The following is a 24278-nucleotide window of genomic DNA, read 5'->3' on the forward strand; positions in this document are numbered from 1 at the left end:
GACAGCCATTTGTAGTGGTGTCCGAAACCATAGTGGACGTAAACGAGTGCACTCATCCAATCCCACAATGCACCACAATAACGACTGTACAACTGAAGTACACTCAGTGGCTAGAGAATACCCATAATGTACTGTGAGAGTCAAGCGCTGAATGAATTCTCGTGTCTGACCAGAAGATGGCGCACTCAGTGTCGTCCTCGTCTTCATTCACTCCTTCAAGTGGACTATATTAGTGGAGTAATGTAGGGAATAGTGAATGAGGGTATAGGGGGCGATTTCGAACACAGCCATAGTCTCAGACTTTCGGATCTCGCTGTACATGAAGAGCTAGTAAAGTGCTGCCAAACGGCTGTTGATAATCATCAGCTCTCGGATCAGCTTACAGTGAATGACGCTCATAATAGTGCATCAAATGATACTTATATTAGTGAACAGAGCTGCCTACAGTGTTAAAGGAACTCGATGTGTGCGATGGCAGTGATCACTATAGTTCAAGGAGACTGAAAGGACAGAGCGTTAAGGTTTGCTTATGTCTTACGTGTGAGTGTGTGCATGACTGTGCACAGCGTCCGCCCAAAGCGGAGGTACATTCATTTTTCTTCAAGAACATTTAAGAACCTCATCGTACAAGAGTTACAGCCACAACCACTGACGGACGGAGCTAAATGTCACATTTAGTTCGCTGCTGTTTGAATTTTTTTTCCTAAAAATGAAGCTAAAACTCGCTCTCTCTGCTGCTGAATTGTGTCCTAACCAGGCGCAACGCGATTTCCACAATACAACTCCTTATAGAAAGTGAAATGCAATAAGAATATAACCTATGTTTTATGTAAATCTAAGCGGAACTAGATTTTGGACCAATGGGATTTCAATGTGGGCGGGGCTACTACCAAATCGAAAGCAAAATCTCTCATGGTGGCCGTTTAGGACCAAAACTCTTGATTGATATGATGGAGATAGTAAAGCGATGCGCTGTAAATCCGGTGTCGCTCCTGATTAGGACACGGTTTAATGTGAAACTGCACTACAGATTAAACAAACCGCCCCAGACAGCTAAAGCTCACATCAGGTTATTACAATATCAGCATTAATGCTAATACCAGTGATTACAATCAGAATACAAATCCTACATGGCAAAAAAAGATATATGGATATAAGATCATTTCGTAAAAACGCACTAGTGCAGAGCGAGAGAGAGGAACAGAGGGGAAGGGAGAGGGACAACACAGGACAACGGGATCTCCCATAGGAGAGGACAGGAGCAGGAGAATATGGGAATCTCTCTTAGAGAGTCTCACATAGTAGTTTCTACGATGGTGTGGGTGTTTTTGGTGAAGACGTGGATGCCGTTGGGGTCCAGAGGGTGAAGCAGCTCGCTGTTCTTCAGGCCGTACTCCTTCGGGCGAGAGCTCGCGCCTCCTTTAACGGGCGCCGCCACCGCTTTGATCCGCTAAACACAAGAGCGTTCATTGTTTGAGTGCATTTTCAAGATTATTATCACAATGATAAATGCAGTGATAAAGAATTTAACATGATAACTGCGAATTATTTTTACGTAATGGCTTAGAATTTGAACGATGGATGATATTATAAATCTATTTTAAAAATGCCTTTTTGTTTCAGATTTAGTATAAACAGTAGTCACGTTAAATCTAAAACATAAAAAGAAGAAATACATGTTATGAATTTAAAGTATAGAGGGAAGCACAGTCTGAATTAACTTTTTTCTTAAAAATTAAGAGAATATTTCAGAAAAAGTTAAATAAAAATTAAATAAGAAGAAAAATCCATACGTTATAATAATATATCTTTAAAACTAGAATGACTGACTGTTTTTCTATAAATTATCTATGGATACAATACGAAAATGAATTGAAATTTCATTGATACATTTCTTTTCTTGAAATTGCCAAATATTTTATACATTAATTATAGAGGGGAAGTAGAAAATCTCTGAATTAACTTTTTCCTAAATAAAGTAAATAAAAATGTAAATAAAATTAAAATAAAAAAGTAAATAAGTTATATTTCATAAATTACTTTTTATATATTTTATAAATAATTTTTCCAAAAATTACTTGTGCGATTAATTCGTTATTTTTTAAATCACACTACTTTTTATATATATATATATATATAGTTTTCGTATTAAAAGTATTTGTTTCTTTCAAATCATTCTAGGGGACACAAATGTTTCCCTAACTTCCCTAATCATCACAGATATATTGTACTTTCCTAATATAAAATAATGATCAATAATGCCACTAGATGTGTATGTTATGCTGCTTTACATAACAGTTAATCAACCTGACGTGTTTTATATACAGTATGTGACCTTCTCACCTCTATCAGGGAGCCGTCTGATTGGATGATTTTGATGACGACCATCATCGGGATGCAAATCATAGAAGTCAGTGCAAGAACCCAACCCAATCCAACAGACCAATCGGGATACTTGTAAAGCTTGTTATAGGTGAGCGGCTTGTACTTCACCAGTGAAAAGACAAAACAACCCTGAAATAGAAAGATGGGAATAGTCACAACCTCTTGCTGCTGGCCATATTTCTCAAGCAAACACTGCGTTCACACACTTACCACACACAGGACGGGTGTGATCAGCATCCAGCTCCATTTCATCCAGCTGTTGGGTCTGTAGCCGATCATGTCCTCTATAGCATCGTAGAAATTATCAGCCCCTGCAAATGAACACATGCAGTCAGAATTGATTCAAGAGTTGTGTATTGATCATTAGTAACTGTACATCTCAACTCATAGGGCCCTATTTTAACATCTAAGCGCATTGTCTAAAGCGCACGGCGCAAACGCACTTAGGGCGAGTCCGAATCCTTTTTTTAAACTTTATTTAAAGGGGCCGCAAAGCAAACAAGCATGTCGATCGTTATTTTCACAGAAAATTGATCGATGGAAAGAACTTAACAATTATAGTGACATGTTTGCTAACGAAATAAACCAATTAAAAGCCATTTGTGTGGTGTAGCTTTTGTGTTCATGGTTAAGTGCTATTCTATTTTTGCATTCTCGCTGAAAAACAAGCGTTCTAGCGCAAAAATCTTGCCTATAAATAGTGTTGCGCGCATTCTTATCAAATTCAAATGATCAACATCTCCTCTATTTTGTTTGGGAACTAATGTGGTTGGAATTATATCCTCTCAAACGGAGCACTTCTACATTCAGATTGGTTGCCGCCGAACCGCGTCATAGCTCATTACCATAAAGTTGACCTGACTTCAACTCTCCTCGCCGCTCTCGCCATCCAAGACGCACACACAATAAAAGGGTTGGCCCTATTCTCTTAATGAGTAATGGGTGTTTTGGGATTTACGTGCAATAAACCAATCAGAGTCTCATCTCCCATTCCCTTTAAAAGCCAGTTGCGCTCGCGCCATGGTGGATTTGCTATTTACATGGTGGAATTTGCAACCGGAAAGACTGAACGCTTCTCCAGAGAGCAAATGGATCTGGTCGTGCGCGAGGTTAAAGTGCACAAGCAGACCATCTACGGGACAAGCCGGATTCCACCATATCTTTATGTACACAATAATAATATTTTAAATTGTAAACCTTTTATTTTTAATATTTGGCATGTATAAGCAGAGTGTACGCACATTGTGGACCCGCCTATGGGCGCACATTTTAAATAACAAAACATTTTTGTTGTTGTTGCGTGATTGACTTTAGACCAGGTTTCAGTTGGTCAATGGCGCAGTCCATTTTAGTTGCCTCAAAATAGCAACGCGCCATCAATGCACCTAAACACACCTCATTTTCAGACCAGCACACCCATGGGTGAACAGATGGATGCAAATGCATATGCTATTTAAACAACGTGGCGCAGAACGTGAAAATGATAACTGCGTCGAGCTGAAAGTAGCAAATAACACTTGCGTCGCGGGTGTATGATAGGGCCCATAGAGCTTAAAGGTGCAGTATGTAATATTGACAGCTAGTGGTTGAAATAGGTACTGCAGTCCGCCCCCTCCTGCTTAGACTCGATGCTCACGCAGGTTGCCAGATTGAGGACATGCAACAGGAGTGAGCGCAATTGACAATGGAAGGGCAAAGAGACTTACGTAAGTTACTACGATTCATCCGCATTTTAATATGCTCCCGATTTTTAGATGGATGCCGAGGCTTTTTAGGTCAGGTAAGCCAGTTCGTTTGCTGGCTTCCATGGCTGCAATGCATTGTGTTTTCTGCCAACTGGTAACCCTGGGTGTCGAAATACTATTGGGCAAATTGGCAGTGGGTCGCATTCACAAGGACCAAAACAAAAACAGACTTTCCGACACGGAACGCACATTTCAAAGTAAAATAACTGGCTGTAGCATTGATATGATTTTCAGATAAACAAGTATGTGAACTTAGAATGTTTCCTAAATATCTGCAAACATTATGGTATTTTAATGCTTTAGTACAGTCAAAAAAATGACATACAGCGACTTTAAATGATATTGAGCTGGCCAAAAGGTTTTTCCCAACAATCAGAACTGAAAAACATGCTGATTTCCTGTGGGGCCAGTCATGACTAAAAAGAGAGATCTCATATAAGCCCAGAGGACTGATGTGATTATATAAGACTAAATAAGATTATATAAAATGAATCTCAGCAAACACTGTTAGACTGTTGATTGAGTAACCTCAATGAGCTTAATGCACAGATCATAAGACGCATGAGCTCAGTATTTATGCTGTAAACACGACAGCAGCATCTGTTTTTAAAGAGACAGACACCCATATAATAAGTAGAGCATATAGTGTGTGTGTGTGTGTGTGTGTGTGTCTGTGTGTGTGTGATTGTTTACGGTGTGTTTGATTAAATGACTCTTAAAAGGTGACATTCACACTCAACTACCTTTTAACCTTTAACCTTGTTATTTTATTTTGTGATGATTTGTATACCGGTATCTGAGTATGTGATGCAAAACATGTTAATGAGCTCTTTTGTGTATCAACATGATGATTTTAGGTTGAAATGTACATACAGTACTGTTCAAATTTTTGGGTCAGTAAGCTTTTTTATGTTTTTGTAAGAAGATACTTATGTTCACCATTTATTTGATAAAAAATGTAGTAAAAAAACGATAATATAATAACAATTTAACATAACCGTTTTCTATTTTAATATATTTTAAAATTAAGAATTCATTCTGTCACCAAAAACACCATAGCAATCCTGTAACTGGTCACCACTTAATTTTTGCTCAGAGTAGTTCAAAATATTTTTGCCATTGTTTCTCTCTAGAGGCCAGCATTGATTACTGAAATCTTATCTAGTGTGCATTTACCGTAAACCCAGGCTACTGCAACACATTCAAAGAATGCAACCCAGAGAAGGCACACACCGCTGGCGGCGTAGTAGTCAAACAGCTGGAAGACGTACATGCCACCCTGAGAGAGAGAGAGAGAGAGAGAGAGAGAGAGAGACATATGGACATTCACCATTCAGACACTGCAGGAGGGGTGAAATCCATGTCGTTGACCGTTGACACTTACTTTAGTGACCATGGTGAGTCCCAGCAGGTAACTGATGACGCAGATAACAGCGATGAAGATTTCTCTCCGGTATCCCTTCCTTAGGAGGGATGGGTACAGGTCCACCAGCGAGGTGATCTGACCCTCCACTTCTACAAACTGTGTGGAGAAAACCCACACAAACATGTGGAAATTGGAATGAGCAAGTTACAGTGTTATTTATCTATTATAGTATATAGCTTTTTCTATATGATTTATTCATATTTCAGTTTAGTCATTTTAGTACTTAATCTTAAACTTATTTTTTCTGTTTTCATTTTAATTTTGGTCATTTTGTTATGGGCTTTTGAGATTATATTACTTTGTTTAGAAAAAAACGTATTTGTTTATTTAATTACTTCTATTTAAATTTCATTTATTTCATTTATTTATTTTTCATTTATAATTATATTTTATGTAAGTTAATTTCAGCTTAATTTAATTTTTTTTATGTAATATTTAATATATATTCATGTAAAGCAGGTGAAATGACAACAAAACTAATTTAAAAACATGGAATCGATAGCTTTTGTCACTTGTTGCGATATCATGTGTCTAATTAATGCCTGGAATGACAACACAATTATAAAGATCCGTTCATACTGACAAGTGATTTACAGAACAAAGCGACTATTTAACCTTATGCAAATGAGAAGTGAAGTCATTTGGACAATGCCAATGTTTGTGAAGCATAGGTCATGTGATGCATTGGATACTGCAGTCCAGTACAGACGTCTACTAGTGACCAACAGTACAGCATTGTTAGTGTTTACAGTTTTGTTTTAATCATAGCTTTTCTAGTTTGACAGTAAGAAGGCCAAACAGGGGGGAAAATGCATAATAACAATTGTTTTCCAAATGTTTTTAGTTTAGTCTTGAGAAATGTTGTTTTAATTAACTGTTTTGTTGTTGTATCTTTTTTGTATAATTAAATTTTGTAGTGGAAGTGACACTTATTACTACTACTCGAGAGAGTATGCCATTTGGGAAGCAGCCTTGATTTCGTTTTTTTGGATCTACTAGAATAGGTTTTCATGCTTGAATGTTCAAAAACATTTTCACATATTTGACACTGTTGCAGCTCCTCTCTTCCCAGTCTGTCAGTAACGCTCTGTTTAGTTCCTGTCTCTATGAAGCGCCTCCTTCCGAAAAGCTCTCTGATTGGTCGGCTGGACCAGTGTGTTGTGATTGGTCAACGCTTCGAGCATGTTTGGGAAATGTCCCGCCACAACCTATTCAACACAACCAGACCCTGCCTCTTTTTTGTGTGTATTATTACAATATATTATACAATTATGTAAATGCGGAATATTGAGATGTGTTTGTTTTTTGGAAGAAAACTCGAGACTGCAATGGAGGCGTTTCAGGGATTAACTCCCTTTTGAGTGACTTTGTGCTATGTAACTTTGCAGACATTTTTCATGCTCAAACAGCAACATTACACACTAAAGAAAGTTGAAAATGTAAAAAAACACACATAAAAGGTCCTCTTTAAACCAAAATACCCTTCGCTAATGCACATTTTGACAGATAAACACTGCTTTACAGGGGGACAAGCCTCTTGGAGTCATCTGAGGTTGTGTTTTAATGAATGAACAATGGTGACAGCTTATGCATCAGGTCACCACCTCATTTGACCCTGAACCGTGGAAAATCTGAAGGTTTATAATTATTTCACATTTCACAGACATTCACAACAATGGCAAACTTATTTATGTCCTGTTCTTGCTCTTAGTGTGTGTGTGTGTGTGTGATGTAGGTGTAATTTCACACACACATATGCAAAAGGAAATGTGATCCTTCACACGTTGGCTTTTCAGCAAGTCATATGAGACTGGAATAACTTCACTGTCTCGTGATATGCGAGTGTGAGGGTGTGTTTGTGGGAGGCAGCCCGAAATATAGCAGTGTAATTCCTCAATGCTGGCTCACAGCCGCAGAAAGATGATGTTTCACATCAGGACTGAACACTATGCTGTATAGTTATGACATACTGGCTTAACCATCTCAATGTTTGCGGTCTTTCATTCCAACACCAGGACACTCATATGTCACACCACACAGAGGACATTTTTATTGCTCTTTTATAGCTCTGGAGAGTTAATGAGTTCTCAATTATGGTTTGGTGTTAACTTTGTCTTGTAAACATTTTTTTTTATGCAAAAGAAAGAAAGTCATTCATGTCTGGAAGGACATTAGTGGGATTAAATGATTATTTTTGGGTGAACTATCCTCTTAATTTAAGAGCAACGGGAAGTGTATGTGTGTGTTTGTGTTGATCTAACCTGACTGTCTAGGCCCAGCAGCAGAAGCATTATGAAGAAAAGTATCGCCCAGACCGTCGGCAGTGGCATCATTGTAACGGCCTTTGGATACGCGATGAAGGCCAGACCAGGACCTGAGAGACACAGAAGTAATTCATATATTACTAAAAGAGTGTGTGAGTATATATACAGCGTATAGGGCTTGTCATTAACAGTATTGCTCACCAGTCACTGTGGGTAGTGGTTTTCCAAACTTACTAGCCACTCCACATTTTCACTGGTCACAATTTTGACATCGATACCATGAGAAAAAACAGCCATATAGATATTTTTAATATTATCTCATAATTTGGCAGCATGTATATTAGGCTGCTGTCACTTTAAGACCTGACACACGGATCCATTATAATGTTACACATGCGTTTTCTTTCTCAACTGTTTACTTTCACCTAAAACATGACTGACTGCGTTTACGTGAATACTCGCCAAGACCGGCATTTTGACATTATTTTGTGTGTATTTGGCGGTTTAAGCACAAAAAGCAGCGGAAAAAACTTACATTTAGCACTGAGAGGCGGCTTTATGTGCGTGCACTTTAGGTGCGAGTATAAAATCTGCGGGAATGGGTAAAATTATATGCAATATGCGCAATACGTTGCTGAAATTCAAGCCCTGTAACACCAACAATATTCATCCGGAGCAAATAACACGAGTGGGGGGGAAGTTTGTGTGTCAATTCGTTGTCGAAGAGATGAGAGAGCGAGAAAGCGCTGTTGGTATTGTGTGTACTTCGCCACAAATGCTGCAAAAAGCTTCAAATTAAATATAATACATAAGATTTATCACAATCTTAAATTAATCTTAACTTCTTCCTCTCATTGAAAGAATTCCTTGTGGGCAGATTTGGTGACCTTTGACCCTGAGGATTACCTGACTCGGCCACGTCTGCGATGGCCACGCCCTGCTCCTGTGCCATGAACCCCAGGACCGAGAAAATGGCAAATCCTGACACGAAACTGGTACCGCTGTTCAGGCACCCGAGCAGCATGCAGTCCCTAAACACACACACACGATGTTTGAACAATAAATAGACACAGCATTTAGATATAAACATATAAAACATGCATTTACAATTGGTAACTCACAACAGCAGGCCCTCACCTGTAACAGTTATACTTGTACTTGTTGTAGCTTCCCAGGGATGTCATTGCACCGAGACAAATAGCATATGAGAAAAAGATCTGCGTGCCTGCATCAATCCACACCTAAATCAGTCCACAGAGAGAGAGAGAGATTGCAGTTTGCGTCGAAAAAAAAAAAACAATGCACAGAGATTTAGTTCTCTCGGTCTCTCTACCTCAGGGTCCTTCAGGCGGGTCAGATCAGGGTAAAGGTAGAACTTGATGCCCTCGGCGGCACCAGGCAGAGTCACACCACGAACCAGCAGCACAATCAGCATGAGGAAGGGGAACGTCGCTGTGAAATAAACCACCTACAGACAGAGAGAGAAAAGGGCAGAGCGTTCATGGATTTCCATTATGAAAATAAAATAATTATACACCTACGGAAAGCAATCCATATTCACAAATGAAACCCACATAGCTACAAATTCTGAAATGAAGGCTTGTGAAAGTGCAGATTTATTGGACCGTTTTCCACTAAACACGAGTAGATTTCTGTGTAATTCGTTTGCCACAAAATCATTCTTTCATTAGTCATTCTTTGATTTACACAGAAATCAGTTCTGCTCGTGTTTAATGAATGAGGCTCAGTGTGTGTCCATGATTGTAATCCTACACTGTTACTAGATCATGTGCACCACTAAAATGCCTTTCTTTTAATTTAGAGGACTGTGTAAAGCCTTGATTATCTTGGGATGTCTTATGACAGCTGTGGTGTTTCACATGATGTGCTTGTATTTCAATCAGAAAACCTTGAATCTTTTAAAGACCCCATAAAATCAAACATTTGTTTGTGGTTTTTAGTTCATGTCCATTAGCTTTGAATAAGTCTATGGTATATACTATCATACAAAAGTCTGGGGTCTGGGATTTATAATGCTGCAAAATATTTCTGTTTCAAATCAATGCTGTTCTTTTTCATTTTCTATTCTTCAAAGAATCTTAAGAAAAGTCACTGTTTCCACAAAAATATTAAGCAGCTCAACGCTTTTTAACATTGATCAAAACAATAAATGTTTCTTGGGTAGCAAACCAGTTGAAGGATCATGTGACACTGAAGACTGGAGTAATGATGCTGAAAATTCAGCTTTGCATCACAGGAATAAATTACATTTTATAATATATTCAAATAGAAAATAGTTATTTTTAACTGGTAATAATATTTCACAATATTTCGTTTTTTTACTGTATTTTTTATCAAATAAATGCAGCTTTTGGGTGAGCATAAGATAATTCTTCCAAAATTAAAAAATCTTACTGACCACAAACTTTTGAATGGTGGTGTATGAATGGTAGAGCGTTCCAAAATGTATTTAGCAAAGCAGATGCATTTAAAATATACAGGCTTTCCCTTCCAGGAAAATGGACCAAAAATATATTTTTATTTATTGTACATTCGCTCTTCAATATGTCCTGTTCCTACTTTCTGTTACAATAGGAAAAAGACCAATAGCAAAATAAAACTGTGCTTGTGCAAGTATCTATTGAGTTATGTGTCATATTTTAGCTTGCTTACTGCAAATGCATGTTGCATTGTGTACGTTAGCATGTTCAATTCGGAGTATTCAAAGTAAACAGGAATCCAATAATCTCGTATAAAATTAGGGCTGCACAATATTGGGGGAAAAACTGACATTGCAATATTTCGTTTTTCTGCTATATATATTGAGATATGAAAATTTTACCAGATGACTTGAATAGCTCTATTTGGAAAGAATGAATCATTCTAGAATGATTGAGATGATTTTGTAGCGGAGTGTATCTGCATAGAAAATAAACAAATTACAAGCATGGATACATACAACAGAACAAAACAAAGATACAAATGATATAAACTTACTTTATGTTTTTCAGGCAAGTCTAACAGTATTTAGGTACAGAACTTAAATAATTAAATGTAAAATAACACTGCATAGTTTTCACTGTATAAATTAAATATAATATTCTTTGTTAAAGCAACAAGAAGGATTTTCTTTTTGTCTTTTGTTGTGTGATTAACATTAATGACACAGATGGCAGTAGATATATTAGGCTACTGTTACTTTAAGCTAATGCACTGATCAAATATAATGATACACATCCGATTTCTTTTTTAATTGTTTACATTCATTTAAGACACAAGTGACTGTTTACGAGGATACTCGCTGAGACAGACATTTTGAGACAGTTTTGCATCAAAAAGAAGATAATAGGAACTGAATTTGCTGTACCGAATTGAGTTTGCGTTCACGTCTTCTTGCGTTTGGATGCTTTCAAGTCGCTTGAGTTTAAACTGACTGCAAATGATAAACTTTCACTCTATGATGGATAAACTTTGCTATTAATCCGTGAATCACATGAATTCTGAACCATATAGCCTGGTCCATACGGATCACGGATCAACTACGACTCCTACTATCGCGATGTTGATGCTGAAATGATATCATGCAGCCCTAATATGAATCATACAGTAACTATATCTGACCATGTTATTGTTCTTAGCCACTTCTGTAATCAGAAATATGGTAACATCCAAAGGAACCAAGGCTTTACAGCAAGGTTATAGGAACTACCTGATAATTTGGGTAACATTATAAATAAATATAATATGTGCGCTGAATATTATAAAACCTATCAGCTTGACTCATAAATATGAATTATGCAAAGTCTGATTTATTGAAAGGATAAGGTTAATGCACTCACGTTGCCTGCAAACTTCTACTTGGTCATTTTATGTGTTCGGCTACAATTTGCGCTCTTAAAATATAACGAACACTTTCCAAAATGTGGGTGAAAAAACGTCGAAATTTTTAAAAGTGTAATGCTTGCTTTTTGAAAACGAGTCACTGTGAAGACATTTTGGTGGACTTTTCTCGTCTTCTCCCTCACCTTGCCGGTGGTTTTGACTCCTTTCCAGATGCAGAAGAAGCAGACGACCCAGACGGCCAGCAGACACAACGCCAGCTCCCACTTCAGACCGCCGACCTCGTCGATCCCCGAGGAGATGCTGAGGACGTTCCGCCTACAGACGATATCAGAGTGATGAGAACGGGCGTAGAGCGTCCGTCCCGGACACACACCGGCGCGCACCATACTCACTCCCAGAATTCGGTGACCGGCGAGGTGAAGTTGACAGTGTTGGTGGAGAGCCAGAGGGTTTTGTTCTTGCGGACGGTGTCCTCCACACAGTTCTCCGTGTTCCAGCTGTGCTTGCAGCGGGCCCAGGGCAGCTCGTGCTGGAAACACTGCAGAAGGTAGTACAGACCCCACGCCAGGATCACGATGTAGTAGATGTTCAGCAGGGACACGATCACCACTGAGGCGTAGCCGATTCCTGCCGACATGAAAGCAACATTTCTTAATACACATTCATGCTCTTACTGTTCACGGGTCTTCGTGATTATTCAAAATTATACAAACGAAAAGAAATTGATAAATGATGTATTTACACTATTTACACTAACTTTTCAAAAGTTTGGAGTTTTAAATTAATGATAACAGAGGCTGCATTTATTTGATCAAAAATACAGTAAAAACTGTAATATTATGAAATATTATTACAATTTAAAATAACTGTTTTCTTTTTTTCATATATTTTAATGTGTAATTTATTCCTGTGATCAAAGCTGAATTTTCAGCATTACTCCAGTCTTCAGTGTCACATGATCCTTCAGAAATCACTCCAATGTGCCGATTTGCTGCTCAAGAAACATTTCTGAGTATTATCAATGTTGAAAGCAGTTGTGCATGCTTAATTTTTGTGGAAACTGAGATAAAAAAATAAAAAATCAGGAATGAATAGAAATGTATTTGATCCAGAAATATTGTGTAACATAAAAGTCTTTACTGTCACTTTTGTTCAATTTAATGCATCCTTGATAAATAAAAGTATACATTTCTTTCATATAAATAACAAAACTGGAAAAAAAACTTGGTAGTTAAATGGTAGTTTATATAAACTATATGTACTACTATTTATAATACTAATACCCTGAAGTGGAAAATGTGCTCAACATTTGTTTTGATTTAAGTGTTTAGTTTAGTTTGGTTTCATGCTTGAGAGCCACTAAGTAATAATTTATAATATAATATGCTCTTATAAAATGTACTGTAAATGGTGTTAAATGTCAACATCATCATATATGTCCTAAGAACTGAAGTCTGTTGGGTAAAACATGACTCACTGATCTAATTTAAGCAATCTGCTATTTTACTCCTACTTCTTTAAATATTTAGTTTATACGTAGGGTTCAATGCTCAAATATTTAGTAGCACAACAGCTAACTTACTGTACGCACAGCTGGTGCAACCATGCCCCAATGGATAAAATGAAGTATCGCTATATTTTTTTCTCAAATAATCATTTATTTCATTAAGAAATGTCACATTACGAAAGTAAAATGAGTATGACTTCATGTTTATAAAGAAAGAGTTACAGGGGTACTTCACTGCTGGCAAAGTGGACTTTCAATAAAACATGGCTGCCTTTACAGTAGAAAGGTGAAAAAAATGTAAATCAGTGCTACCTGACAAGAGAAAAAAGAGAAAAACTAGGTAGGGAAACTTCGACACCCATAATGCACTGGGCATGTTGCCATCCAAGGCCACTCCCACCTACCAGAGCCAAATACCCCCTTGCTTTAGTAGGAAATAATTCTTAGCAAACTTTTAGTCATAATGGAGATTGTAGTTCCTGGGTGCAAGAATTCAAAGAGTAAACGTTTAGCAGGAGTGAGTTATTTTCAGTTTCCAATGAAGGATCCAGCGTGTTGTAGCCAGTGACTAAAGGTTGCAAAGAATCGTAAATATGGAGAGAACACTGCGACGGAAAATCTGAAAAACCCTCGTGTCAACATTTTCAAACTGGATGACCACAAACACAGTGTTTAGGCCAAACTGAGGGAAAAACTGAAAGAAACTGCAGTTCTGTCAGTTCCGCCTAACCCTCCGAAACAAAGCTGTCGCGCACAAGAAAGCTGTTGCTGTAGTGTTCAATTTTCACCATTATGCTGTTTAAAGAGTAGACATAGTAAGATACAAATTTAAGTGATAATCCACCCTTACAATAACTCTTTTGTTAATAACACTATCATCTGGTTGACTTTGCTGAAATAATAAAGTGAATTTTTCGATCCAAGTAACGAGTAAACATTGTTCATTTACATATCCAGACATTGTAACAATACAAAGCGGGTTGACAATTGGTGAAGTTACCCTTTGATTGGACTACCAGCTAACTAACTTATTCTCTAAGCAATCTGTAGTGCTGTACTGGAACTAACAGTATATTAATAACACAGATTAACATTAAAACATTAATCTGCCAGGATTAGAGCTGGTCATAAATGATAAGACAAGCATCTACTAGCACAGCATGTAACTTGCCACTCTTTGTGTAACAGACATGATGAGTGATATCTCAAATCATGACACTTGTTAAAGGAGAGGTGCCACATCTAAGCAGACTGGAGCACAGTGTGAGACTTTATGAGACGGTGTTCTCATTCTTTTAATGAGTCAAACACAACTGAAACGACTCTATTCTCAGAGCAATGAAGCTTCACCTGTTGGCTCTGACACATCTGCGTCTGAAATTGTATTTTTCTAGGGTTGAGGGCAGTCAAAGGGCTGAATGCCAGTTTTATGCTATAATTAATACAAAGTGCCACAAGCTCACTCTGCGGTGCCAGGAGCTCACTGTGACAGCTGACAACAGAATGCCAAACGTGCGTTTGAGTATATGCAAGAGCAGGACTTCATTTGTAGATGTGTGTGTGTGCTCAAGAGAGATCGGTCAGCTGCCGCTGATGCTAAGAACATAATCATTGGGTGAAAGGGGACAATGGGCTCACGGTGTAAGAAATATCACTGGTATGTGCTAAATAAAACCCATCCACGTGAGCGGTGTGCCTGTGCATGTGTATATAGAGGTCAGGAACCAAAATAATACAATATCCTCTAAGACAGGGGTTATCAAACTGAGGGGGTGCTAGGCGGATTAATCAAACTAACTAAATAAATAAATTTGAATGCAATTGTATTTAAATAACTGGACAGTAAATTAATACATTACATTAAAATAAATGTATTACAATTAATACTGTTTTATTTATTTAAATCAAAATAAAAACATTTGATAAAAGAATACATCAACTGATTTAAATATTTTATTTAAATATTTTTTTTGAATCATTTTCATTTATTTTAATATTTTTTTTTTATATAACTACATAAATAAAAACATTTGATTTAAATAAATAAGAAATGTAAGTTAAAACAATAAACTGATTAAAATGTATTAAAATAAAAATGTATTTACTGTAAATGAATTTGATTTAAATAAATAATAAACTAATGCATACACAGTATAGTACTAGAGCAAGTAGAAAAAATGCAATAATGTAATTTAATAGAAAGTAAATATTTTACAAATTTATAATATTATTTTTCATAGTATTAATTAGGTCCTAATACATGAAAACGGCATCTAAATATGTAAAAGCCCTCCTCTAAGAAACTCCTCCTGCCCTGTTCTTCCTCATCCTAACACAACCACTCCATTTTGGCTCCTGAGCAGAATCTCTCTGAGCGGCACCGGCGGACATCCCATCGAAAGCATCTCAGTCACCTCTCACGGCTGTTGCCATGGAGATCACAATACATGCCCAAATGCGGAGCGGGGTGTTAGTCAAAGCACAGAGCGGCGGAAAGCAAACAAATGAAGGGGAATTAAATGCACATGTAGTGTGTGTGTATGAGTGACCCGCATCCTGCTCACACACATGCAGAATCGGAACACGACGGCGCATCTGAAAAGAACACAGCGTCTTCCAGTGTTGCTTAGAAACCACAGCAGATACTGAAAACAGGTCAGAGTGAAGATCAGTTTAACGAGACACCTCAGCAGCCAATCAGACTCCAAGCGCATCACAGTAACGGCCGTGCTGATTGGTCGAAGCTGCCATGAGGGACCGCGGGTAACCAGTAAGGGGGGGAGGGCATCATGAAATATGACTTATGCTGAATAAAATGTGGTTGAGCCGATGAGTCATTAAATGTCATCAAAGTCAGACCTGTCTCGTCCTCCCCCTCACTCTGTCTATCTCTCTCTTGATCCATCTATTTGTCTCACCAGTGAAAATGGGGCAGAGTTTCCCCCAGCAGGTGATTCCTCCCTCAGAGGTGAACTGGCCGAGCGCCACCTCCAGAAAGAAGACAGGTAACCCTCCGCCAAACAGAAATATGAAGTAGGGGATGAGAAATGCACCTGGAAAAAACAACAACAGCCAAGTGGAGACCCGTTTCAATTACTATTATAATCAACAGTGTCACAGATGTTATTGTAGTTGAACTTGTATTGAACCTAAAATCAGAGTTGTTATTAACAAACTATTAAAAATTGTTTTAATTAATTGCAATAAAGCTGTAATGACAGCAAAGATCACACTGCGCACACACAGAAACATTCAGGAGTGCAATCTTCGCTGTGTGTGTGCGAGTGACAGTAACGTATGTGTGTGTGCGCTTCAATGAGAACGCCGCATTAATATAGAATGGGGATTAAACTGACTGGAACTACCTGTGCATTACATGCTTTTATTGCACATCTTCCAGCCAATCAGAATCGAGTATTCAGACAGACCATGGTATAATCTTAAATATTAACTTATTAAGATTTGAAATGTTGCTTTAGCAACTAACTAAAACAAAAAAAATGTCAGAACTCAAATTACTACAAATAACACTGAAATAAAAATTAAAGCTAGATAGAAATAGTACAATGACAAAAGCACATAAAATTACTAAAACTGAAAATATACAAATAAAAGCCAATTCAAAAAATAAATAGAATATAATGATACTACCGGTATATCATTTTTAATACATATATTCATTAGCACAGCACAGAATATAATACATTAATATGTGAAATAGTAAACCAGCAAAAAAATATTCTGCAAGGAGCTCAAAGGTATTAATGTCCGAGCTCTTATTTGCATGTGACATATTTACAGTTCACAAAGACTGAAAAGTGTTATCTTTGTTGTCATATTACACATGGAAACACTCACCTCCGCCATTCTTGTAGCAGAGGTACGGGAAACGCCACACGTTGCCTAAACCAACAAAACCTCCGGCCACAGAGAGCACGAAATCCAGCTTGCTGGCCCATTTCTCCCGCTGTGGTGCTCTGCCCTCCGCCTCGTCTTCCGGACGCGTGCCGGGACTCTTGCCAGGAGACGGCTTCAATGTGTCCTTATGGAAGTCTTTGAGACACTGCAGCTTCTCCTTCTGTGCCATACTGAGTACAAGAAAGAGAGAGCGGAAGGGGCTGAGAATGATATACAGGACCTATCAAAAGTTTGATAGAGATGCTTGAAAAAAAAAAAAATCAGTTTCCACAGTTTTCAACATTGATAATAATCAGAAATGTTGCTTGAGTAGTAAATCTGCATATTAGAATGATTCCTGAAGGATCATGTGACACTGAAGACTGAAGTAATGATGCTGAAAATTCAGCTTTTACTGTGTTTTTGATCAAAGAAATGCAGCCTTGGGGAACAGAAGAGACTTCAAATCAATTAAAAAACTTTACGGACCACAAACTTTTGGCAGTAGTGTATCATAAATGTCTGTTTATACGTGTGTGATTCATCTGGATTCAGCTTTATGAAGACCCACAAGGAAAGAATAAGTAAATAAGCAGAAAGTTTGAGCTATATAAAAAATGGCATCCTCTGAGACTGTGCAAAACATGCACTGTTATATAAGACAGATCTAGAAGCCAGAGCTAAAAAAATCTGCAAATCTCAATGCTGATTGCTCAAAGCTTATGCAAAAACATCCCTAGGAATTATTTAAATAACAAAGTAGCCTCAAAATCAAACATGTATACAACTAAGATTACATAAAGTGAACGGCGCAGCTTCATACAGAAAACGTTTCAATGCTTGTGGTTTTCACACAAACACCAGTATATAGTGTTTCACGGCCTGTCTTTCATCAGAGTCAGTCTTGAGCTCTGAAACGCGAGTCAGGCTGGCAGGAAGCTCATGCGCTCTGATATCCTGTCTGAAACTCACACTAACAACTCAAACACAGACGCTGATACACTCACTCACTCCATTACACGTGTCCGGGTTATCCAGTGCCCTTTTCTCTGCATGTTTGGAGGTTTGATACCATTTGCATATATATTTTTATTAGTAGGAGGTCAGGACGTGACTTACTAGCATCCTGCTTTTTTTTCTTCCTTCACGCTTAAAATATAAAGGTTCTTCTGTTGCAATGCCAAAGGAGAACACCTTTCTCCTTTGGGGACCTTTATTTTTAAGAGTGCATCAGGAGTTTTCTAAGCGCACTGACTCCGAATTATGGAAAAACCTTCTGATGAAGCCTAGGCAGATAAGACAATTAATACAACTGTTTTTATCACAAATTATATGATCAACATAATACAAAGTTGAGTTGAAAATGCATATGAATTTGAAAATGTCTTAGTAATTTCTAGGTCTCTCTTTTGCTTTACTGACAGCAACCCCAGACAGAAAATATTAGAAATAGTATTCTGCACTTTTTCTAGATCACTAATTAAATCGAAGTACATTTCAGATCCAGATGCTCTTTGGATCTTCTCAAATTATGCTGGAGAACCCGATCATCAGGTTTAGTCCCAGACAGCAACATAGTGTCGGCCCAGATCCGGCCCACATCTGGTTTGTGTGGATTGTGTGGATTGTGCCGGATGTGGGCCGGATCTGGGCCGACACTATGTTGCTGTCTGGGACAAAGAGCATCTTGATCTGAAATTTACTTCGATTTAATTAATGATCTAGAAAAAGTGCAGAATATTAAATATTTCTAATTCATTCTGTGTCTTGGTTTAACAGTTTTCTAAATTGCTAAAACTTGTTTTGATTGTAAATTCGATTTTGAATCCCAATGTAGACTAATCTCTTGTTATTTTTAAATAATTAGATTCCGACAAACCTTTAAATCACAAAAATTCAGTTATTTCATCTGAACAACAAGCAGTGTGTCATTATTTATTGTAAGCAATGTCAACGACCGACCACTACCGTCAAATACAATTGACAATTAGCATACACTTTGGATTGGTGGTGTGGTTCTGTTCTGGGCGAGAACTCCCTGCGCTTCATGCAGCCTAGCAAAGATAAGAGCAGCAATAACCCCCCTTAGGGTAAACAGAACAGATCCAACATGAATGTATGCACATATATTTAATTCAAGATTTTAAAGTACAACATAATTCGAGAATTTATTCTGATTCAAGGGGAATCAGAATGCCAAATCCTGACTGGCGAGAGGTGGAGCTGGGGATGGAGGAGGGTAATTCGCTCCTGAGAAACACGATAGCTGCTGATAATACTGAAAGAGCTTATATATGTATACACTGATAGACGTTTAATGGTAGACGTGGATCAGCTGAGAGTCAGCAGATGCGAGCTTGACTAACGTGACCTGCCAAACTGACGCTACGCTTGATATGTGCGCCCTCACATTCCTCTGGTGTGTGGGCCCGAAATGTTAGATCAGTAAAGCACCATAATACACTTAAACTGAATGGAGTTGAATAATGACACTATTGTCTTCTGCTTTATAGCTGAAAGTTTTTCAAAACTGATGAAGTTTGCAACATCGACATTGAAGCGACATTGAACTGACGAGCTGAATAAAGACATTACTGTCTTCAGTAGAGCCGCTTATAGCTGAATTAATTGAACTTGTTTCATAATGAATGAACTTTAGGGTGTGTTCACACTTAGCAGATTTAGTTGGATTAAAACGAACCCTGGTGCGATTGCTCCGTTAGTGCGATTCATTTGAATAAGTGTGAACGCTGCCATCTGAACCCTGGTGCGCATCAAACAAGTGGACTGAGACGCTGAAAAGATGAGTCTCGGCCCGCTTCCAAATGAACTCTGGTGCAGTTCGACTGAAATATGAACGCAACATGGACCAAAGACATGTAAACCAACCAAAAACAGGACATGATATCAGAGGGTGCACCGTGCAACCCTAAAAAGGACAGAATGCTCAAGCATACCAGTTTTTTTCTCGTCATGTCACGATGTTGCCCATCACAGTTCAGTACAGGCATCAGAACGGCGTCTCCAGAACGGCAAATCTTCGTTTGTGTGTGTGAGACGGAGCGATTCCTGCTGCTGTTTTGAATCCTTTACACATTTTATAAGCTCTTTATGAGTTCTCAGCTGCTCAAAATACCATCATATGTAGGCTACGCACTAACCCCAGCACACAGCATTCGACAACACCACAGAGTTCAACAAGTCCCGTCGCAAAATATACGTAAAAGCCATATTTTTCGTTTCGTACCTTTAGGTTCAGTGTTAAAAATGTCAGTGTGAACGCAACCAGGACTAAATGTATCATTTTCTTTTTTTGGTCTGGACCAAAAGGACCAAGGGAACCGAACTACAATTGTGAACACACTCTCACACTGAACTGACTTGAGCTGAATAATGAACTATTGTCTAAATACAGCAGCATCATTCATTTCCTGTTAATGTTGTGAAGCTGCTTTGAAACTGTTTCTGTTGCGTAAAGCATTTTAAAAATAAAGGTGGCTTGACGGATTTGTCAGATCCTCAACAGAGCACTGGGACAGCTGACTCAGAACGCCAGACTAGTTAAATGCCATTTGTTGTCCCAGTGTAGATTTGGCCATGACCAAAGAAATATTGCAGGTTCACTGCTCAGCTATCTCAGCCACCATCAGCCTCTTTCAATCTTGACCCCAATAATGACCTTCTAAACATGCCCAGACCTCTCATTAGCCTTCATATAGATCAACAATGATAGCTCACTATCAAAACAAGCTATGCAAATGCATGTTTAATCAACTAGTGTCAAGAGCAGAGAAGAATGAGACAACGTATCAGAAGGCCACAAGCTGAGACATAACGTTGTCTGGATATTCAGCTGTTTAAAACCCCTGAAGGTTATAAATTACACTCTTTATCCTAACTATCAAATATGAAACATAATATTGGATGTATTAAAATACACAAAGGAATGGGGATAAAAGCTTTAATGCTCTAATGTCCATTTACATTCGAACGCCAAAACTCATATAGCAAATGGGATTTTGTAAACAGAAACGACAACATTTACTCTAACGCCATTATTAATTATGGAAGGTCAGACACTATGAAGTTCATTGTTGTCATTCCAACAATATTTTTTTTTTTTAAAGTAAGCAGATAATTTTAACTATGAGCAGAAAACTTTGTACAACATCAGTAAAGGTTGGAGATTTAAAAAGAACCAGCTGTAAAACATGTTGCAATTATATTCCCTTTTTTTTTTTTTTTTTTTTTACATGTTACCATGGCACCTCAATAGCATATTAGTAATACCTTATCTTACAGTCCTTGTTACATATGTTACATGTACTTACCATAATAACAGTAAATTATGCATAATTACATGCAACTAACCCTCAACCAAACCCTACCCAAACCCTATAGTAAGTACATGTTGTTCATTTATAATACTCAGTACTTAAATATATAATTACACTGTAACAGTGACACCTTTAAATAAGGTGTAACCACATGCTGTAATACCTTACTCTTTGAAGCACATGAATATGACAATCATAATCAAGTGTATGGCACTGCCACAGTAGGTATTGATGGTGGCACAAATATAGCAAGACAAACACTGCACTTCATGCTTAAATCTAAACCTTTCTGGTCTCAAAATGAAACATGGATAATATCACGCACGTGCCCTAATTTTCCGGCGCGCGCGCCTAATGAAATTACATTTTTGTATTGAGTATTTAATTTGGAAACCTTTGCTACGGATTCGGAATAAATTACAAATTTATATTCCAAGTTTGCATGATACACGGACATTGCATGAGCCAGGGTAAAAATGAACATTTATTTGTGAACCAATTCTGTCTCTAATGCATATCCATCAACGAGGGTTTTTGCATTTACCACAACACCAGGCCAATGGACATGATAAGAAGTTAAAATCGTGACTATGTCCCAATAACCTACATTGTGTCTGACGAACCCACATGACCGGTTTGAGAGCGATCCATCTCCAGTGGTGTCAGTGTTTACATGCACGAGCAGTGCAGAATAAATTCACATTAACCTACATTTTATTGACCGGTTAAAGCACGCGCTATGAGGATGATGCTCTGTGATGGTCCTGAGGGTGCTGTCAGTCACCTGAGATGTATTAGACTGGTACACTGTTAACCAGTACTTAAAATTCAGCTTTAATTACGGTGCTTCTAAAATAAATTGATAAATTGATATGCATTTAATATTTAATGACACCGATCTTGCAAAGCCTGTGAGAGCACTTAGGCAGAAAGAGCATTTGTGCGCAACAACTAAGACACAAAGCTTCGATACAATGCCAGAAACCTGAAATATAGGAATAATGAAGGCTATTTGTAAAAAAAAAAAAAAAAAAAAAAAAATCTTGTTATTTTACTATTTAGAACTGTTGAATGGAAAAATATTTAAAGTATTTTTAAATGTAAAGCAGATACCAGGTGTCGTTATTGTACAGAAAAATGAGTCAGTTTAAAATTAAATTAAATCTACACATAAAAATGTGCTTCTCAAAGATGCAAATCAAACGGAATTTTTAAATATATATTTTAATTAAACAAAAGACTATGTATCTGCCTTAGACAAAAATAAACGAGTTCTTGAAACATAAATCAGATGTACACACAAAGATGCGCTTATCAGCCTCCACTGTCATGATGGCTGCAAGGTGTCACTCACCTGACAATGCAATTTATTACTCAAGTCTGTCCGAGTCTCTTGTTCTTTTGTCTTCTTTCTTGTGGTGAGGCTACAAAGCAAGGGAAATAATCTTTACGCCCTCTCCCCCCGACTTCTGTCTTATATGGGAGCGCATGTAATAACGGAGAGAGTGGAAAAACACCAGGCTCTCGTGCAACAGGAGTGTTTCTTAAAGAGACAAGCACACGCTCGCTTCACATCGCTCGGCGTCGCGAGCGTCGCGCCTTTGAGAGGAAATTGGTAATAAGAGTTTACCAGACACCACCAGGGGGCACAGAAGCTGTAACCTACATCGAGTCTCATTAAAACATCATGTTTTTTTTTCCTTTCTCATTTTAATTCAATATATTAGCTTTCAACGATTGGTACCTGACATAATAATGTAAATTATTTCAAGAAATTTCTATAAAATGTTTCGCGAAAATCCTCATCCAGTTAACCACAAACGACTGTGATTAGTCCATGGTTACCAGCGAGGAAAAAAGTGACAGGTATCACGTGACTGCTTAAAGGATGGTTCAGCAGTGGTGTGTACTACAATTCAATTTCAATTTAATGTTTTCTGAAAAACATTACAAAAATTCACAAAAATATACCCAGTTAAGTCTTAAAAAATAAGTTTTAAATGTAGACCTATCCAAATAGACCAATGCAATGCAAGCTTTTTGACATTAAACCACGCCCATTTAAGAATTCACTTCAAATTGATTGCCCTTCTACGCTCTAATTCCTTTCTACATATCATCGCGAATTTGATCTTGCGCATGCGCATTGAGAATAAGGAGGACGGAGACTGCTGCTTGCGTCACTTTACTGGAAAACAAACAGTTGTGCATGGATGGATGCCGTTCCATCAAAGACCTCGATGACTGACACAAGCAATAAATCATTTCCCAGGTGTTTTTTTAAGTTTCAGTCCCATGGTTGTCATGCTAAAGCAAAATCTCCAGATATAGGTAGTGCTAAAGTGAGGTCACATAGGGGTCAGTGCATGGCCTTGTGAGGGGATAATCTTCCAAGACTCAAAACTTTGGGATCAACTTAAGAAGAAGAAAAAGAAAGAGGGGGTAGGTGTCCAAACTCTGATATGGCAACAATGCTGAGCTAAACGTGTCTTCCAATCAGAGCAAAGCCAAAGGATTGTGATCCTTGGTGGTATTTTTCCATAACGCTAGTGTGCCATGATGCCTTCACATGTCCTCATCTCTCCTTTTATTATCTGCTTTAATAAAATCTTATGACCGCATGATCACAATCAAAGGTCACACATTGTCGGATATCAAGGTCTAGTTTCTGGCATTTGAAAACTGAAGTTGAAGCTACATCGCTGCCCTTGCTATAGTATAATAAAGAGTTTGCTCACCCAAATTCATGCTTTGATATGACACGTGTGTGAGATTGTCTGCAGACAGATGGTCTGTCCAGGATGTTAGTCAAAGGGTGTGAGCTGCGGGCTACCGACTCTCGCTGCTTTTATTATTTTTCACATACATGCACAT

At 37.9% G+C, this 24278-nt stretch overlaps 1 protein-coding gene across 1 annotated transcript; it reads right to left on the reverse strand.

Annotated features, from left to right (window-relative positions):
* Positions 1 to 301: 301 nt before the first annotated feature.
* Positions 302 to 22950, reverse strand: slc6a6a (solute carrier family 6 member 6a). The gene is made up of 14 exons (XM_079638818.1): positions 22759 to 22950; positions 17029 to 17258; positions 16089 to 16223; positions 12056 to 12290; positions 11846 to 11978; positions 9154 to 9288; positions 8958 to 9061; positions 8727 to 8851; positions 7818 to 7930; positions 5515 to 5652; positions 5307 to 5409; positions 2596 to 2696; positions 2344 to 2514; positions 302 to 1450 (listed from the first exon to the last, which is right to left on the reverse strand). Exons 2-14 carry the CDS (start codon positions 17255 to 17257, stop codon positions 1295 to 1297), a joined length of 1878 nt encoding a protein of 625 aa, XP_079494944.1. The 5' UTR covers position 17258; positions 22759 to 22950; the 3' UTR covers positions 302 to 1294.
* Between the last annotated feature and the right edge of the window lie 1328 nt (positions 22951 to 24278).

The sequence above is a fragment of the Phoxinus phoxinus genome (genome assembly GCF_949152265.1).
Source record: "Phoxinus phoxinus genome assembly, chromosome: 15".
Taxonomy (NCBI): Eukaryota; Metazoa; Chordata; class Actinopteri; order Cypriniformes; family Leuciscidae; genus Phoxinus; species Phoxinus phoxinus.

Excerpts from the sequence above, each read along its gene's own strand:
- slc6a6a (XM_079638818.1), bottom strand. The coding sequence starts at position 17,257 with ATGGCACAGAAGGAGAAGCTGCAGTGTCTCAAAGACTTCCATAAGGAC. Across the intron at positions 9,289-11,845 it reads GAGTCAAAACCACCGGCAAG|GTGGTTTATTTCACAGCGAC; the intron begins GTGAGGGAGAAG and ends CTCTGTCTGTAG. Across the intron at positions 5,653-7,817 it reads TGCTGGGCCTAGACAGTCAG|TTTGTAGAAGTGGAGGGTCA; the intron begins GTTAGATCAACA and ends TTCTCCACACAG.